Raw genomic sequence first — 20,506 nt, 5'->3', positions numbered from 1 at the left:
TATATTGCATTACGCTGCAGCCTTTTTTTTTTTAATGCATAATTTAGTCAACACTGCGGCTTCATTTTGTCCCCCATTGCTGCATAATTCCAGTGGCTCCAGAGCAGGGAGCACATGTTAAAAGTGCTTGTGCACGAAGCAGAGAGTGTGAAGTTTGCAAACTTACTTTGGTGTGTGTGCGAATCCTGCATTGCCGATCATTGGTGAGTTGCAGCTACTACTGCTGAAACAAGGCCAATGGAGGTACCAATGGGTGAGGCAGGCTGGCCTCGATGGCAGGGCCGGGTTTAGTGCTGGTGGCGCCCTGTGCAACAATGTTTGTTGGTGCCCCCAAAGATCACCTACGCCTTGGACACTACACAGAGAATCATTTATATGTGTGTAAATCACTGTATAGGAAACGTTACATAAGTCAAAGGACTACAAGGTGTAGAAACCACATGACAACCATACTAGTAGGCAGTAAAGTTTAATAGCTCACTGTTCTATGTAAGGATTTTAACTTATAAACTGCAAGTAACAAAAGGATCTCTCTGACACAAGCAGTTACCTACTAACCTAGTTAACATTATGTGCACTTTGTGATCTGCATGGTACATGTTCTTTGCCGTAGGCACATTAACCCTCTGTGCCACCTTTCCAGGAGTCAAGCCTTCCCCTAGACAAAACTCCGATCTTTCTCTGGGAAGAAGATTAATCACCGAAGTTATCATGACATTTCTATTGTTTCTGAAAATTGCTGGGGGCAAGGAAGGAGGCAGCAAGTTTAAAAAATATATATAATATACTTGCAAACACTACGCACCCACCCGAAATAGGTACCCAGTGCGGTCACACTGTTTGCACCACCCTAACCTGCTCAAGGTTCATGTGACCTCAGTGACAGAGTCACAGTGACTGGATCACTGTTGCTCTAGGGTGTTCTGCTTCGTAGGCCTGCCCGCAAGGCTGGAAGTGAACTTCAGTATGGATTGTGGTGGACAGGCCTTCAAGGTTAACCCACACTTGCCACAGCAAAGGTCCACCTGCTGGTGCTAAGACACCTGGGCTTCTAAGGTCTAGTGGGGCTTTCTAAGGTCTAGCATGGGAATGTGCTCCCTCAGGAGAATGGTCTGGGGGACTGGTCATGAAGACTGAACCTATCACCCCGGTTCCAAATTCGACAGCTCTGGCCATAGTGTCACATCCCCTCCCCCACTGAACACCATACAGCCCCACTGAGAAAAACTCACACTGCCTTCAGCTACAACTCAATTGTGCCCTGCTATAAACACCAGGATGCGACTTAATTCAAATTATGCATTTGATAAGAGTGTTATGCTACCTGAAAAAAAAAGTAAAAGCAAACACTCATAGGGAGTGTAAGATTAAGGAAAGCATGTGAAATGTAGGCAGAAAAAACATGGTTACCTTAACGATCTCTCACTCACTATTCGGAAATCAGCGAGTGGTTTTACATGAAAAGTTAAGGACATGAGTACAGGGCCCTGAAGGGAACCGTTTCAATGTCCATTGCTTACATCCTTAATAAACATAACAGTATGGTTTAAAAAGACCACATCCATAAACACAGAGGTCCACATTTTGTTTTCCAATCCACCCATCAACCAGGTATTGCAATACATCCCGGAAGGGTGCACTTCCCCACCTGGGAACAACAATGCTGTTCAAAGAAAGACGAGAAAAGAAAAGTAGCACTTCACTACAAAGTCTGTAAAGTGAGGCTGATGTGTTTGGATGTGAATAAAACTAAGCTGGCCACTTTGCCACCACTCTGTCATGCTTTATTTAGTTATGTATTTATTTTTCATATTTAAAACCTTTTGTTTATTTCCATCCCGAGGCTGTACTTTGGAATAGGTAAATGTCAGAAAAAGGGCATTTCCCGCAAGGGTGTTTTTCTTTTCTGGATCGATTTCACAGGGAAGCAACTAAATGAAAGAAGGAAAGAGGTTGTGAACCGTTTCTTCAAGTCTCGGTTTTCAGTAAGTGAGGATCAAGACAGAAAGAGAGGGAATATTAGGAAGGGGGGTGGGGGGGGGGGGGGGGGGGAGAGGTCAGCTGCCAGCACAGAAAAGTAGAGGACATTGTCTGGGTCTTCTCTGGGCAGTAAGGAAGAGACAGAGTCCTTGTCCTTCTCTGCCGGTCCCCGATCGTCCACAAAAGCAACCACGCTCACACATGTTGTCCCCTGCCCTCCTCAGAAGTATTCTCGAGCCTAATTGCATTACAGCATTAAGAAAATAGGAAGAACGAGAGGCATAGCGAGCATTGGAGAGGCGGAGCGAGGCGTGCATGCGCTTCTGCGCGTAACCGCAAGCTCTAGGCCGCCACAAGCAAAAGCGTGTGGTAGCCTTTCTGGAACCACACACTAAATGTCTTGTAGAGGTGTGCATGAGCTGGCTCAGCGAGACCTAAAAATTACTGCAATCAGAGGCGGCGGAAGCAGGAACGCCAGCTGCTAGTGGAGAAGGCCTGTAATGTAACATGAATCCTCTTTCATTTGGACGGTTACAACCATGGCACGGCTTGAGAGACGGGTCAGGGCACAGAACTGGGTGCTAGAGATACAGTCTCCACAGGGAGAAACCTGTACAATGGGAGAGCAGAGAGCCGCAGTATTTGCGGATTACTCTGAGAAGTGATTTACATCCATATCGAGAAGAACAGGGTAGCACTGTACTGACTTCCTCCGGGAGGATCGCCGCCCCAAGTTAACAGCTGAGACCTGGGAGGTGCTGGATAAAGATCTCACTGTGGAAGAGATATTAGGAGCAGGTTGAGATCTCCGGTTGAGTAAGGCGGCTGGACCCAACGGTCTACCGACGGAATTGTATAAGGGGGTGGCTTTGGTTGAGGTGCTGCGTATGCTTAGCATTTTTCAGGAAGCGCTAGAACAAGGAGGCCTTCCAGTGGATCAGTAACTGGCTACAATTGTGGTCATCCCAAAACAAAGTAAACGCCGACGACTGCATGTCATACCCCGACCATCTCGCTCTTAAATATTGAGGCAAACGTTTTAGCCAAGGTAGCAGCGATTAGACTCACTGGGGTGATAACATCTATAATTCATCCCGATCAATCTGGCTTTATGCCCTACAGTAGCATCAAGCTTAATTTGAGACGCCTATATGAAGTACTGCATCTTACATGGGATAGGCAGGAAGACGACGCAGTATTGTGATCACTGGATGCCTATATTGCATTTGATAGTATTGAATAGCCATACTTGTTTGCCGTGTTGGAAAGATTCGAGCTTGGCCAGAAATCTGTGCCTAGGTCAGCTACTCTACACCAACCAACTGGCCAGTGTGTGGGTGAATTGGGTGGTATCTAGGCCGGTAGCTCTGCATGAGGCAGGGAGGCCCACTCTACCCTATGCTCTTCGCCATAGCGTTGAAACAGCTAGTGGTATGGGTTAGGTGTGACCCACGGATGTAAGGATTTCCCGGATGGACTGGGTGGGATGAAAAAATACTGTCATACGCCGATGAGGTTTTGCTATATACCATGAACTCTCGGTCCTTCGATCAATCGTATAATACACATATTCCAGTTGTTCTGCAGGTATTCTAGTTATCAGATCAATTGGGACAAGTCTCTTGTGTTTGTGTTGGCTGTGGGAAAGCGCTACTGATCAAGGACAAGTTTAAATATCTGGGCATCACAATCTTCAAGTCGGAAAGGGAGGGTCCCAAAATTATATGTTTTGCGCAGGGATGTGATGCCCTGGAGGAAACTGCCACTATCGCTATTGTGAGGGGCAGTCCTGTTTAAAACGATGGCATTGCCACGATTGAAATATGTCCTTCAGAACACCCCTAGTAGGATATCTGTGTGCTTCGTCCAGAAGATTGACCATGAAATACGACAGATTCTGTGGGATGGGAGAAGCTCCAGGATAGCCTTACACAAGCTGCACAGGGGAAGTTCGAGGGTGGGTTTAACAACTCCTAATATAAGAAATACTACTGGGTGAGGCAGTTAGTCACAGTTAATGCCTGGGTGTTTACAGGACAGGACAATCTGGCCTACAGAGTGGATCACATTGCGATGGGACAGTGGGGGTTACCCTGCGGCTCCATACAGTAGAAAAATAGAAAAAACGTCTTCCTCCACGTACAAATAGTGCTGCGCTTTTGGAGAGGAGCAACTAAATTCCTGGGCGTGGAAGGGAGACTAACCAAAAGGACTCCCTTGTGGAACAGTGATCTCTTGCAGGAAGTTGCCAGATTGAAGGGTTTCCAGCCATGGGGGCTATTTGGGATAGACCACCTAGGGGATATTTGGAGAGGACAAGCGATGGTGGAATTTGCGGACTTACAGGTTGAATACCAGATGACTGAATCAGAACGGTTCGGATATTCACAATTGAAATATGCATTGCAAACCCACATTCCGGTGATGAACAACTACCAGAATATACGCTGCTTTAAGATAGGGTATTACTAGATCCAATACAAGATAAGGCCATCTCCCTGAAACATGGGAGGTCGAGGTAGACATACTGGAGAATGCCGATTGGACAGAGGCAAACCGGAGTTGCCTAGAGGGGGCAATAAGGGCACGGTTCCGCCTTATACAACTTCGTATTCTACACAGATCCTATACCTCCAGGGCGTGGCTACACAGAAAGGGTCATAGTGATAATACACACTGTACAAGAGGCTGTTGGGAGGTTGGCACTTTCTTTCATTCACTGTGGACCTGCCCTCAAATTCAGCAAAAGTGGAGGGAAATCGTGTGATTCACGTCCAAGGTAGTGGGTCATGAGGTTGGACTCGAACCCTGATGGCATATACTATATGCGACAGGGGAGACTGTGTCAAAAATACACACAAATATGGTTAATGGTGGCAGATATAGTGGCCAAAAGAAATATTGAAAGGACATGGGGTGTGGTTCAACCTATCAGGGTTGCAGAGTTGAAGGTGGACCTTCATTGGTGCTGTGCAGCAGAAAGAATTGTATATCAGGGATGTGGCTGCCCGATTAAATGGGGCAAGATAAGGATTCGATGGGGGGTGGGGGGGGAGTATAGAGGGGCCTAAAATGTTTACACGGTGGACAATACTATGAGGGAGAGGGCTGTATGGAGTCTCAACAAATTGTAATGGAATTTTGTGGGGATGGAACATGTTAAATCTACGCTGTATGAAAATGATTATACTGATCAAGAGCAATGCACCTCATGCCCTCATGACATTTATCCAATGATTCTGTACATCAAAGTGTGTTGTCAAGTTCTGTTTTATAGAACTCCATTACCGCACGGACGCCGTCGAGTACCAGAAATTATACAATTAAGTTGCATTAGCGGACTGACCCCGGATGGGCTTCCGTTTTCCTTCAATTGAGCCTAGGAATACGGCATTATCCGCGGACAGAGAAAAAAACGGATAAGATACATTCAACCAAGGGTTGGTTGCTCCCTGCATTCCCCACCTATCCCGTCCTGAGAAAGACTCGCAGGCAAGGTTTAAACATCCCACAAGTCGAGTCGAAACGTCGACAACTATATGTTCATGTACCTGGACCCATTCCTATGATCGCTGCCACGAGCCAGAGATGATTACAATCTGTGTTTGTACCAATCATTGTAAATAGACCCTGTCAAATAGTATTGGGACAGGAAACTAAGATTGATACGTTTGATCAATCTCATCAAAAACCTACTTTTTTACTATTTTTCTTCACCTTGAGAATAAAATTCCCCCACTCACTTATTTTCGAGCACCACTTTCTCTGCACGTTCCCCCTGGAGCAACCATCTAATGTATAGTGATTTAAATCCAGTGATGTAAATACATTTGATTTTGTTACATATGAAGCCCATATCTCTGCACATCCTTTCATGCATATCAAAAAATTATAGTGAAGTACTACTACTCATGAGGAGCGCAAATTGATGTTTTGCTCATGAAATAAGATTTTGAGATTTAGTCTGATATCGTAAATGTTTGGTTTGAGGACCATTGTTCTTCTATATTGAATGCTACCCAGGTCCACAAACTCGTAACGGGTTACCCCTTACCTGTAATGGCTACCCCGAGTAAATGGGGCAAGATAAGGGGTCGATGGGGTAAGTATAGAGGGGCCTGAAATGTTTACACAGCGGACGAGACTATGAGGGAGAGGGCTGTATGGAGTCTCAACAAATTGTAATGGAATTTTGTGGGGATGGAACATGTTAAATCTACGCTGTTTGAAAATGATTATACTGATCAAGAGCAATGCACCTCATGCCCTCATGACACTTATCAAATGATTCTGTACAAGTGTGTTGTCAAGTTCTGTTTTATAAAAAGACTTTAAAAACTAAATTATTACTAGCGCCTGTTTGTAAAAATTGTACCCCCTGTAATGAAACCGTTTTTTTTGTAAAACGCTCTAAATCTTTTGGGTAATGTCTGCGCTTTATAAACTTTGCTGTCTCAGATTTGCCTTAAAATGCCAATTTGCTCACTCTTATCAAAATGTTCCCAGGGATAGCCCTCCCACCCCCGTCCAAACCCTCCTTATGATGGTCAGGCTCGCTCGCTGCGTGACATTGATCCTCAATGTTTACACCTCACCACTTTCAAATGTTACCAGCCGCCACTTAAGTCTACTTGGGTTTAAAGCTGAGCAAAAGGGACAATTGGAGATTCAACAAGTCACTCTTGAAGAATAAATTAATTATTTAAGAGTTGAGGGTGGATATTTTCGAATACTTCAAGAGTAAGGATGATGCAGAGATCTCATCTAGCATTCTGTGGGATACATTTAAGGCAGTGCTGAACAGCTTTCACCAGGATGAAACTGCTTTTAAGGGATCGAATATTTGACATTATAAGACTATTTAAAAATATGAGGACATTTACATAACGTTTTTCAAACAATTATTAATTATGACCTCACTTTCTGCAAAATTGACTTTGAGATCAAATACATCCCTTTCATTTAAGAAATTGGTTGGATTACCATTTTGCACTGTTAATTCCCTACGGACGCTGAACACCAAAACAGGAGTAAGCAAAATACATTAAATCTGGCTTTCAAAAAAAGAAAATTCAAGCTCCTTAATAAGGCCTCCACGAAATTACATTGGTGTTAGTGCCTGTGAAGTGTTACGATAGGGCGAATACAAAATACAAACAACAAACCTGGAAATAAAACACATTCAGCTTTATACAATATCAAACGGATGCAATTCCAGAACACCACAGCTTGTGAACTTTACATATTTATAGGTAGATGTTTATGTACAGCTTGTGGATGACTGAGGTTTACAGGTTGCACTAAACATTGCAGACTTTCTGTAATAACATTAGAAAATTCTAGATTTCCTAAGCTTCAATACAAAATTACTGCAGAGAGATTACATTTGCCTCATTTTCTTCTTGGAATCTATATGTGCAGGACTTTATAAATACTGAAACTCCGAGATGGCAAATAGGACAACGTTTAAGCAACTAAATACTTTACAGACAAAATAAATACTGTACTCTTCAGATGCATTGCCTTTACTCTTTCAGGTGCATTGCTGCTCTTGTCCCATCATGTTGTTAATAAATGTTTATCGTTTTAAATTCAATTTAAAGGACATGAGATAGACAATTTGAACTTAAAATTCGTAAAGCGACTCAAAGTCCATACATGAAGAAACTCCAGTTTAGAATGCCCCAATACACGCTACACAACGCAAGTAAAAAAGTGACCAAAGCTACTTTGTTACTTACATATATAGCATCATTACATAAGATCCTTTTAATTTACACATACCGCCAATTATCAACATGTTCTGTAAAGAAAACTCTTATAAAAACGAGCAGAATATGCATGTTCCGCATGCTATTAAACAGCATACTGAGAAAGGTTTCAGTATTTGTATGGCACTTGTTAGCTGCACATCGTGCTCTATTTTGCTATTAACCGAGATGAAAGCCAACCCCAAATTATGAGTAGAAGATTATTTCTGGTATTTGCCCATCTTCCACAGAAGTACCATTGTTATTACCCGGCGAACTAAAAAAGAAAAAACAGGTTTTGCAAGCTGTGGGAGTTTCATGCTGAACTTTCTTCAATCCTTTTGTACCATAATGGGAATCTGGTCCCTAGAAAAGAAAAATGTGACATTTTAGAAGAATGTGCAGTTAGGAAGGACAGAAAAAAGTTGAATGCCTAATGACCACAAATTTGGTTTGGAATCAAACACAGTCCGCCCTGACAATAAGTAAAAATATTTTTTACCAAAGTTTACCACACCTGTAATCTCTGGACAGTTTATACATATTTGGGTATTCTTGATGTCTAACTTCGGTTCAGAAACTTTATGCAGTCAATTTTGTACTCTTTCTCAAGCGTCTTCTACATATTTCTAAGAAAGGCTAACAGATGGAAAACATAAGTAATAGAGAAATGTAATGAATCTAATTCGAAATTTGAAAGAAAAAAAAAGGTTAACTAAACAAATTTTAAAGTCATGGGAGAAAACTACTACACATAATCTGCAAATTGGAATATTTCAGGATCACTGCATACCGCGCTTAAAGAGTATTGTCCCTACAATTAGCATCAAGAAGAGATTATCTGTTAAGGTTTGATCAATATTTAATAATTTTATAGCTAGGATAACAATTCAACCAACGAAAGCAAAACATTTGTACTGTAAGCAAGCTATTACGGTATTTGCAATTTTTCATGGCTGGCAAAACAATTAAGGAAAAAAACGAAAGAAATGTCTTTTATACTGGAAGAATGGGAAATGTGGAGCTATGCTCCCTATAGCTCGAGGGTAGCTAATATTACTGCTTTATGAAAACATGGCACTGTGTACAGTGCTCTGAATCCCTTCCGACATTTTCTGACTTTAGCGAGGTGTAGTATAGATCTTAAGACAGAAAGTAAAGTGTCACTTCTTTAAGAGCTGGAAAATATTGGTGGTACAACAAGTATAGAGGGGGTTTCAGAACAGCTGTATAGAAGCAGCGCTGTTGCCTCTCTTTCTTTTATCTGCCAGGCACATTTTCTTGGTTGGTCTGAAGCTGTTAAAATCTTTATGCGGTTTCAGCACATAATAAACCATAAAAGTACCCAAAACATAGCATCACAAAGCGATACGTCAAATCTACTTATAAGTCATACAAAACAGTTTGCTTAAGGAATATCATGTATATTTAATTTGAATTCTCTAAAAACATTAATCACTTTCCCTCATGCAATGCTAATAATATAAAGTATGTTACACCAGAGCAAATTTGGGCATCCGTTAAGTTGTGTGAATATAAACATGCCTTACTAAAAGTATTACCATTCCTATTTACATACAGTAACTTAAGGGGATGCTTCCTTCATTTCCTATGAAATGTGCACAAAAGAACAAAATACAGGGTGGTTTGTTTTGATTTTCCATCACATGGGCAATTTAGGTAAGTATCCTTACTCCACTGTCCCATGTTATAAACAGTACCCAAAAGAAAACAGGAGGAGGAGGAGATAGGTTTGTATTTCTTCATATTGCAGTACAAGTACAAAATATCTAACTGATGATTTTGTTAGTTCCTTTGATGTTCTCAACTCCTCTCTAGTCGTAATAAGAAGCAGCTTTAATGAACTCTTGGAGTAATATGTGATCGACTCAGGCTTGTGTGAGAAAGTGCCCTCTTTCTGCATGGATTGCCCCTACTTTTTGCAGAATTGCTGATGTGCTTTGACTGAGCGTGCCTGGGCTCCTGCTAATCAGATACCCAGGGCCTATGTTCTTTCCCTAACACTGCATTGATGCCTAAACCCAATTGGCATCTCTGGCCAAAGGTCAGCCCCTGGTAAATGGTACTACAGGTACCCAGGGCACTGTGACCAGAGAAGGCCTCTAAGGGCTTCAGCACTTATTATGCCACCTGTTTGCAGGCTGCGTGTTTTGGTGTAGAACAAAGTGAAGAGTCGACATGGCACACATCCTTGTGTGCCATGCCAACAAACCACGATCCTGGCATAGGTCAGTCACCCCTCTAGCTGAGTACACTATACCAGTGGTGAGGGTACAGTTGCATGAGCTCTGTACCCCTACAGCGTCTAAGTCCATTCTTATACATTGTAAGTGCAGTGCTGTCATTAAGAGTATATGGTGCTGGGAGTTGGTCATTACGAACTCCACAGCACCATAATGGCTACACTGAAAACGGTTTGGTATCAAACTTTTCAGCACATTAAACCCACATTGATGCCAGTGTCGGATTTAATGTAAAATGCACACAGAGGGCATCTTAGAGATGCCCCCTGAAAACTAACCTACCACTAGTGTACAGGCTGAGTGGCTGCTTTCAGATGCCACCACCGGACATGTTTCTGGATCCTCCGGGTCGAGAGCCTGCTGCTCTCTGGGCCCAGAAACAATGCACACCATGGGATGAGGTACCAAGCCTTCTGCCCCAGGATGGGTAGGGTTCACGAAGGGGAAGCTTCAAAGGCTTGCCGCCTTTGTGAGCTTCCCCAGGCCAATTGCTGCTTTCAGCAACTGGTCCCCACTGGTTCTGACCCTCACTTTGGGCGGGAAAACCAGCGGGGAAAAAAAGTGAGGAAGAGAGTCAAGTCAAGTCAAGTCAAGGAATTTATATAGCGCACTACATACCCAGAGGGTCTCAAGGCGCTAAGGAGGGGGAGGAGGATTACTTGTCAAATATCCATGTTTTAAGTTGCTTTCTGAAAGCTAGGTGGTTCTGGGTAAGGCGAAGGTGAGTGGGGAGTGAGTTCCATGTTTTAGCGGCCAGGTAAGAGAAGGATCTGCCTCCCATGGTGGTCTTGTTGATGCGAGGTACAGTGGCGAGGGCTTGGCTGGAGGAGCGTAGTTGGCGGGGGGGGGGGGGTGTAGAAGGACAGTCTTGAGTTGAGGCATTCTGGTCCAATGTCGTAGAGTGATTTGTGTGCGTGGGTTAGCAGTCGGAAAGTGATTCTCTTATTGACGGGTAGCCAGTGGAGGTCTTTCAGGTGACCAGAGATGTGTTCGTTGCGTGGGATGTCTAATATGATTCTGGCTGAGGCGTTTTGGATTCGTTGGAGTTTCTTTTGGAGTTTAGCGGTAGTGCCTGCGTAGAGGGTGTTTCCGTAGTCCAGTCGGCTCGTGACCAGAGCATGGGTGACTGTTTTCCTGGTTTCGTTGGGGATCCAGCGAAATGTTTTTTTGAGCATGCGAAGAATGTTGAAGCAGGATGAGGAGACAGCGTTGACTTGTCTGTACATTGAAAGTGAGGAATCCAGGATGACGCCCAGGTTCCGTGCATGGTCTGTCGGGATGGGTGCTTTTCCAAGGGCTTCCGGCCACCAAGAGTCGTCCCATGCGGAGGGGGATGTACCTAGGATGAGGACTTCTGTTTTATCTGAGTTCAGTTTCAGACGGCTGAGTTTCATCCATTCAGCAACTTCTTTCATTCCTTCGTGTAGGTTAGTTTTGGTGGTGCTGGGGTCCTTGGTGAGAGAAAGGATCAGTTGAGTGTCATCCGCGTAAGAGATGATGTTGAGGTTGTGTTGGCGGGCGATGGTCGCGAGGGGGCTCATGTATACGTTGAAGAGGGTGGGGCTGAGAGAGGATCCTTGTGGTACGCCACAGATGACTTCGGTGGCCTCGGACTTGAATGGTGGAAGGCGGACTCTCTGGGTTCTTCCGGTGAGGAACGAGGTGATCCATTCGAGTGCTTTTCCATGTATTCCGATGTTGCTGAGGCGTTGTAGAAGGGTGCTGTGGCAGACTGTGTCGAATGCTGCAGAGAGGTCGAGGAGGATGAGGGCGACTGTGTCTCCATTGTCCAGTAGAGTTCGAATGTCGTCTGTTGCTGCGATGAGGGCGGTCTCAGTGCTGTGTTTTGCTCGGAAGCCAGATTGTGAGGAGTCGAGGGATTTGTTGGCTTCGAGGAAAGCGGCGAGCTGGTTGTTGACAGCTTTCTCGATTACTTTGGCCGGGAAAGGAAGGAGTGAGATGGGGCGGTAATTTTTGAGTTCGGTGGGGTCCGCTGTGGGTTTTTTCAGAAGGGCGGTGAGTTCAGCGTGTTTCCAGTTTTCCGGGAAGGTGGCGGAGTTAAAGGAGCAGTTGATGACGTCTCGGAGGTGCGGTGCTATGACGGAGTCTGCTTTGTTGAAGATGTGGTGAGGGCATGGGTCTGTGGGGGATCCTGAGTGGATGGAGTTCATCAGGCGGATGGTGTCCTCAGTGGAGATTGGGTTCCAGTCGTTAAGGGTGTTCGCGGGGGGAGAGTGTTCAGCGAGTGGTTGGGTGGGTTGGGCTCCAGGTTGGTTGTCGAAGCTGTTGTGGATGTCCGCAATCTTGTTGTGGAAGAATGAGGCTAGGGAGTCGCAGAGGGCTTGAGAGGGGGTGATGTCGTTGGAGTTGGCCGAGGGATTGGAAAACTCCTTGACGATGTTGAAAAGTTCCTTGCTGTTGTGGGCGTTGTCGTCAAGTCGATCCTTGAATGCTGTTTTCTTGGCCTTTCGGATTAGTTGGTGGTGAGTGCTGGTGGCGTTTTTGAAGGCGTCCTTGGTGCTGGTGGTTGGGTCTTTTTTCCACGCTTTTTCAAGGGTGCGGCAGAGTTTCTTGGACTTCTTAAGATCATCGTTGAACCATGAGGTCTTCTTGTTGCCAGGTTTGCTTTGACGTTTTTTCAGTGGTGCTAAGGTGTATAGCCATAGGGTGAAGTTGGCGGCGGCTAGGTTTGGGTCCGAGGAGTGGGCTGGGGTGTTTTGAAGGAGCGATGAGGAGATCTGGTCGGTGGAGATTTTGTTCCAGTTTCTTTGCAGAGTTGGTTGGAGGTGGTTGGTGGGTTTGGGCTTGTTGTAGGTGAAGTGAACGCAGCTGTGGTCAGTCCAGAGGAGATCCGTAGTGTGGCTGAAGGAGACATGATTGCTGGAGGTGAAGATGGGGTCGAGTGTGTGACCTGCGATGTGGGTGGGGCAAGTGACCAGTTGTTTAAGTCCGAGGTTGGCGAGGTTGTCCAGGAGGGTGGTGGTGTTGCGGTCGTTGTTCTTTTCAAGGTGAAAGTTGAGGTCTCCCAGAAGGATGTATTCTTTGGAGGGGAGCGCGTGTGGAGTGATGAAGTCCGTGATGTCTTCACTGAATTTTGCGCGGGGTCCTGGTGGTCTGTAGAGGAGGGTGCCTCTGAGTGTGGTTTTGGGGTCGACGTGGATCTGGAAGTGAAGGTGTTCGGAGTTGGCGAGGTTGGCGTCAGAGCTGGTTGAGATGCGGATGGATTTCTTATGGACGATAGCGATTCCTCCTCCTGTGTGGCTGGTACGGTCTTTGCGGGTGATCTTATAGTCTTCAGGGATGGCAATGGTGATGTCTGGTGCGGAGGAAGCGTTCATCCATGTTTCCGTTAGGAAGGCGATGTCTGGAGAAATGGTGTCTAGTAGATTCCATAGGTCAATGGCGTGTCTGTGGACCGAGCGGGTGTTGAGAAGGATGCATTGTAGGTGGTTGGGGTCGGGAGTCAGTGGTGTGGTCGTAGCGGAGATGATGTCGGTGGCGCTGAATTTGCAGGAGAAGCAGGAGAAAGGTCCATGGGTGTGTCCGGGAGCGGCTTGGACGCAGTTGGGGGCGCGACAGGGGTTGAGGGCTAGGAGGGTGGCGGCATCGTAGGTAACGCGGGGGGGCTGGGCAGTGCGAGGGGCAGGGGGTCTGGCGCTGGGCGCGGTCCAGGCGCGGACGGGCGTAGACGGGCTTACCTTTGGCGCACCTTCGGTGCGGATTGGGCGCGGTCGCTGCGCGTGAACGCTGCGCGCGGGGGCAACTGTCATATATGGATGGTGGAGGGGGAGGGGCGAGGGCGTCTCAGCTGGGAGGCGGGGCGGGCTCAGGTCACCACGGAGCACAACAACAACAACAGATCCAAAATGGAGGGGGGAGTCGAGCAGGGCGCCGGGGGGTATCGCGCAGTTAACTCTGAATCAATACTACAATGGTGCAAGCAAGCGAAGTGCAGTTAAAGCACTTAATTAGCTGTTCGATAAAATGCACAGGTCGAATATGGCACAATCAATCAGTGCAGCGCACTTAAAGATACCGGCAAGCAGGCGAGGTCAATACAAGTATTTAGCAGGGTACAGTCACACAATGCAGCTCAAAATAACGATACCGCTTCAGGTGGAGAGGCAGGGGAGCGACCACTCAGGGCAGAAGCACAGAGGGATCACAGCGCTTCTGGAGCAGGGAGCGCTGTAAATAGTTAGTGGGAGGGCGTCTCAGCTGGGAGGCAGGGCGGGCTCAGGTCACCACGGAGCACAACAACAACAACAGATCCAAAATGGAGGGGGGAGTCGAGCAGGGCGCCGGGGGGTATCGCGCAGTTAACTCTGAATCAATACTACAATGGTGCAAGCAAGCGAGGTGCAGTTAAAGCGCTTAATTAGCTGTTCGATAAAATGCACAGGTCGAATATGGCACAATCAATCAGTGCAGCGCACTTAAAGATACCGGCAAGCAGGCGAGGTCAATACAAGTATTTAGCAGGGTACAGTCACACAATGCAGCTCAAAATAACGATACCGCTTCAGGTGGAGAGGCAGGGGAGCGACCACTCAGGGCAGAAGCACAGAGGGATCACAGCGCTTCTGGAGCAGGGAGCGCTGTGCCCACTTCTGCCAACTCCACCCCTCAGGTGGGGGAGGCAAGGTGAAGCACACCTCTCAGTCCCCGCCATCTTGCAGATGGGGGGGGGGCTCAGCCAACCAGGGACAGGCCCATGCCCCCCTTCCATTGGAGGGTGGCATAATACGGGGTGTACCCAACCCAGGGAAGGGACCCATTGGTCCCTACCTTTTACCTACCTGTAACGCCCCTAAATCTAATAATTAGGATCACTACTGAACCTTGCTTCATCAGACCAGAACCAGCAACAAGAAAATAAGAAGGACTGAACCACTGTGCCGGAGCTAACAAGAGGGAGGCGCCTACTGACTTGGCCCCAGCTCTAATGGCCTGTCTCCACCTCGAACCTGCTTATGCGAAATCCCGGTGTGTCCTGCAGCCAGCAACCTCGAAAACCCTGGAGGCCAGCCTGCCTTCAACCACAAAGACTTTGTCTCCCATGAACACCGAATTTGTTCATCTGCAACCTCTGTCTCCGGCCGGACACCATGAATCCGCAACACTCTGCACCCGCCGTCCATGGCCTGAGCTTGAGTGGGCAAACACAACAAGGAGGTCCCCCCCCCCCGGCTACCCTGACCAGAGATACAGCGACCCCTGACCTGCCTCAAGCCTCCTAATGACGCCTGCACACTAAATCAGGAAGGCCCCCGACCCCAAAAGGCACCCCTGCACCCGACACCCCACAGCCTTGGGTGGCCAACCCAACGGTGCCCAACCAATCGCCAACTTCCCTCTCAAAGTGGTGGTCGCACCCAGAAGACCTTCGTCCCAAGCCACCCTTCCTCCTACCTCCCGCCTATGTAAAGCGCTCTGTTATCTGCAAAGATCCTGTTCGCACTATATAAAACTTTCAAATAAATAAATAAATAAGCCTGCAGTGCCTTAGCAAACCGGTGGTTCCCCATTGCAAACAGGGCGCTCACCGTCGAAACAGCACACTGCACCCGGCCACCCTAGCGCCGCTGAGGGTGCACCTTTGGTGTTACTCTGTTTCTCCATTTGCCCTGAGCTAAAGTCCAGGATCTTTGCTCCCACAACCAAGTGGCCTGCTCGTCAGCAGCCACCAACTGGAGGCCCCCTGGATAACACAGGGCCTCAGCACTCTGCACCAGGCCGCCCTAGTGCAGCTGAGGGTGTAACAAGAGTGCATCCATGACCCTGGGGGACCCCCGAGTCTACCCCAGAACCTCAACTCCCACTACCAAATACTTACCTTAAAACCGAAACACTATTTTCCTCTATTGGATAACATTGACTATTTTTCTTGGAAAAGTTTCTAAGTGTGGAGTTTGAAAACCTAAGGAAATTCTTAAAAATTGTTTAACAAACATGATTTTACTTACCTGTTTACAGGAAATGTCCCAGAGTAGTATCTAGGTATACTACGTTGTGTAAGAAAAGTATTCCAAAAAGTAACTTACCCGATACTTTACTGAAAAGCCCATTCAAGTCTATACTGTATTTACTATGTATTACATTTCTCTACAACCATACTGTAAGCCAAAACAAAGTGCAAATGCAATTACAATTCAAACTGTTTACAAACTGCATTACTGCTGTAAAGTATTTATTGTTTACCTGTGCCAGGCTTGCTTTGTTCTAGAAAATAAAATAACTAAAAGAATATTTTTATACAAGACCAATTGGTCTGAAGTTCAGTCTTTGAGTGCGTGAATTCATTTGCTGACGGAGTGTGTACAACAAATGTTTAACACTGTCCTCTGATGAACAAGTTACTTACCTTCGGTAACGCTTTTTCAGGTGGATACAGTATCTGCCTGTGGATTCCTCACCTTGTGAATCCCCTGCGCAGCAGCCAATCGGAAACTTTTGTAGCTCTCCACGCCGGGGAGGTAATGGACGACATCACAGAGGGCACGACTCTGCTCGCGACCCCGCTGACGTCACTGGATCCATAATAGGGCCTCGTCGGCATGATGACTTCAGTTCTGCCCTTTTTTCTGTGTCCCCGAGGCACATGGACGGACCGACATAAATAGGCACAGTATACATAGTACACAGTATTCAAACCAACACAGTGTGAAATCAATGCAATAAGCAAGAACAATTAAACACTTCCATTGAAAATTACAAATATACACTTCTCAGGTATAGAAGAGTGGACAACTGGGAGGCGGGTGGGTCAGTGAGGAATCCACAGGCAGATACTGTATCCACCAAAAAATGCGTTACCGAAGGTAAGTAACTTGTTCTTCTGATGGATACATCTGCCAGTGGATTCCTCACCTTGTGAATAGAATCCCACAGGAGTCCCACTCCCGGAGGAGGGTGTCCACTCTTCTATACCAGAAAATCCTGAAGAACAGACGAGCAAAATGGACGTCCCTCCTCACTTCGGAATCTAAGCAGTAATGCTTTGCGAAAGTGTGGAGGGAGGCCCAAGTTGCCGCTCTGCAAATGTCCTCTACAGGAACACCCCTAGACAAAGCAGATGTAGAAGACTTTGCTCTAGTAGAGTGAGCTCTTATACCCTCTGGAGGTTCCCTACCAGCCAGGGTGTAGCAGATCTTAATACACAGGATAATCCATCTCGATAGCGTGCACCTGTGCACCGCTCTTCCTTTCTTGCAGCCAGCAAACCCAACAAAGAGCTGGTCATCCACAGGATAGCAATAACCAAATTTAAAGAGGGTCAAGGGAAAATATTTAACGACCTATCATTTCATTTCCCTACATCATAGACACAACAAAAAAACAAAGAAATGACCGGTCTTCTATGTGTTGCTGTACAAGAGACTGAGAAAACGGGACTCATGCAAATAGTGAAAGAGTTACAACTGGCTGAGATATTCCCATCAGACCACCCTTCTGGCGGAGTTTCATCATATGGGATGTTTGTTAATCCAACCAACCAGCCGCCCAACCCATCAGTTGATGGTGCGGATATGGATGTTTAATAGAAAACTCTAGCCAGAATGTTACTCAAAGGGTAGTGCTCAGGGTGTGTGGTGCAGTGCTGTGGTGAAAAATTTAAAAATAACGACTCGGACAGAAAATATATTTAATGGAAAGTGTCTAAGTGTTAAACTTAAAACCAAGCCTGGTAGCCTGAATATATAACTACACTATGGCGCTGTGCAGGACGGTCAACATGTTTCAGCCAAATTGGAATCTATCCGGCTTCCATCAGGATCTGGATGGTAAGCTACTGCAACATGATAGGAGTTCAAAAAGGGGTGAGCCCTCTAAACTCGTGGACCTGGGTCAATATGCAAGTACAAAAAAGAAAATGGTCCGAGTTCATTAGAAGTATTATTACAATAATTTTGTTTTAGTATATATTACGAACACCACATTTCATATTTCTCTTCAAATTAGCTTGATATAATAAGAGTAGGATATGCAGTATAAAGAATTAAACTATATTTATTCCACATGTAAGTTCATTTGTTATACCTCTAACTGCATATATTTACTTCAAGGTCAACTGTATTCCATCAATAGGATTATGAAAGCATTGCATTGTAGGTGCTCTCAGTGCACAGAGAAAAGGGAGTGAGGGGTTTGTGAGGGACAAGGTAAAGGCGGTGTGCCAATGTTACATCACATTTGAATCATAACGCCTTTACCAATAATGTAATTACAATGTTCCCACAATACATCACACATAGATAAGATTCAATCATTCTTTTTTTCTCTATGGTGTGTAGATTTTAGGCGTAGTCTACGTTTCTACCCCGAAGCGTAAAAGGGTTAATTATCCCTCATGTTGGGGTCTTCATCAGGACAGAAGAGAGAGCCTGGAAAACATAGCATTAACTTATATTAGTGATCTATGTGGTGAATGAGCACTAGAATGTAGGCTTATTTTTAGATTACCTACATATAATATGGCGGACGGCGATCCTCGCGTCACGTCTGGGGCCTGGTTGTGCTTCTAATCGTTTCTGAAATATATTGAGGGAGGTTTTAGGCGGGATTGCTAACCACCTCATTAGACCAACTGGCAGGGAAGTAAGACTCACTCATTTCCACTTACTTCAAATTTTCATCTTATAGTGTAGCGGAGCTCATTGGAAATTCTTCGTGTGTGTCTTCATCATACGCCACACATCTTTCTAGAATGGGGCATGAGAGATCTGGGTCAGAAAACGGTAAAACCGAATCATTTAAACCATTTACAAATGGAGGTGTAATTTCTATGCCTGAATAATGAGTTTAGAGCCGGTAGAGAAACACGGGGATTTGAATAAACCACCGTGTTAGTAAGACAGTTTTATCTTCATAGCATTAGCATTGAAAAGCAGGTATAATTGTTATGCCTCAGTAGTTAGTCACGAGTTAGTAAAAAATATATACGGAACTCTATTTGAACCGTCATATTGATGAAACAGTTAAATACATTCATGCCATTTGACCGAACAGTCCGTGGTTATCAGTACTGCGCTTCATGTCATTAAGTTACAGCCCGCGTGAGCATTACGTATCACCGCAGGGTCGGCACAGCTGGTGGGGCCGTGTTGGTTATACAGGTTTTCGTAATCTTTTAGTTGGACACTTCGGAAGGCTCACATACCTGTAATCGGTCTAAGGCGGACTGCTCGAGTAGCGTCCTCCAAGATTGTGGAGATGCGGTCCGCGCGGTGCGGCCGCTAGATGCTGGATGTGGGGGCTCGTCACAGGCAGCCAATCAAAGGTTGCCCTGTGTGTATGCCCTGACGTAACATGATAAACGTGAGTGCAAAAATAATTATTAAATTAAATTATAGGAATACATATATCTACCAGGAACTTGGACCCCCAATGTTCACAAGGAAGATGTATATTGTGTCTTAAACCGCGCTTTGCGTGGGAGATGACCTCACCTTACCCGGCAACCGCTTGGGAATATGAGGCCCCGCTCTGTCCGTCGGTACCTCTCTCTGTCATCCGAGAGGAAGAAGATAGTCCTTAGTTCTATCCAGATAAAAGCTCACCGCCCTCTTAGGGTCCAGACGATGAAGCTGCTCCTCCTCCTTCGAAGGGTGAGGGGGAGGATAGAAGGTAGGAAGGGTAATGGACTGCCCCAGATGAAAAGGAGCTACCACCTTAGGCAGAAAAGCAGCCCTGGTCCTGAGAACCATTCTTTCAGCATGAATGGTCAAGAATGGGGGCTTTGAACTAAGAGCTTGAAGCTCACTTACACTCCTTGCCGGGGTAATTGCTACAAGAAAAACTGTCTTAAAAGACAGAAGTCTCATGGGACACTTGTGTAAAGGTTCAAAAGGTGAAGCCATCAAATAGCTTAAAACAAGATTCAAGTCCCATTGAGGCACAATAAATGGAGTAGGAGGGAATTTGTTGGTAAGACCTTTTATGAAACGTAACACAATAGATGACTTAAACAAAGACGGTTGGTCCGGCAAACAAATGCAGACACGGCCGATAAATAACCTTTTACAGTCGTAACAGCAAAACCCTGCTGGGCCAAAAGAAAGAGCAAACTGAAGTATGTTGGACAAACTAGCCTTAAGGGGCCAATAGATTTCTCTCCACACCACAAAACAAATTTAGACCATCTATAAGAATAGATTGACTTGGTGGAAAGACGCCTGGCTGAAAGAATAACATCCACCACATCAGGCGGGAGAGAAAAATAATTCAGATTGCCCTGTTCAATCTCCAGGCATGAAGGTGTAAGCTCTGGAGGTGGGGGTGTAGAACCTGCCCCGAGAGGGAGACGGAGTGGCGGGCACGAGGAGAGGTGGAGAAGATTTGTGTACCACACCCTTCTTGGCCAATCCGGGACGATCAATATAACTTGGGATCGGTCTTGGCGAATCTTCCTCAGAACCTGAGGAATCAAGGGTATGGGAGGAAACGCGTCCCCCAAAGCTCTCTGCACTAGATACTGGAGACTGCAGAATGACAGGCATGGAGCATTCTCAC

The 20,506-nt window shown here is 45.9% G+C and overlaps 1 protein-coding gene across 2 annotated transcripts in view; it reads right to left on the bottom strand.

Moving 5' to 3' along the window:
* Nucleotides 1-7,148: 7,148 nt before the first annotated feature.
* The window catches only part of BTBD1 (BTB domain containing 1), a 216,399-nt gene continuing 203,041 nt past the window's right edge, over nucleotides 7,149-20,506 (bottom strand). For both annotated transcript variants that reach the window (XM_086958235.1, XM_086958236.1), the window contains exon 8: nucleotides 7,149-8,096. In XM_086958235.1, the coding sequence (XP_086814361.1) occupies nucleotides 7,938-8,096 (159 nt within the window). In that variant the 3' untranslated portion in view covers nucleotides 7,149-7,937. The remainder of the gene's footprint in view (nucleotides 8,097-20,506) is intronic.

This window comes from Lissotriton vulgaris, chromosome 2_1 (genome assembly GCF_964263255.1).
Source record: "Lissotriton vulgaris chromosome 2_1, aLisVul1.2, whole genome shotgun sequence".
Classification (NCBI taxonomy): Eukaryota; Metazoa; Chordata; class Amphibia; order Caudata; family Salamandridae; genus Lissotriton; species Lissotriton vulgaris.
The sequence above is the reverse complement of the archived record's forward strand: the minus strand, read 5'-3'. Positions and strand labels throughout refer to the sequence as shown.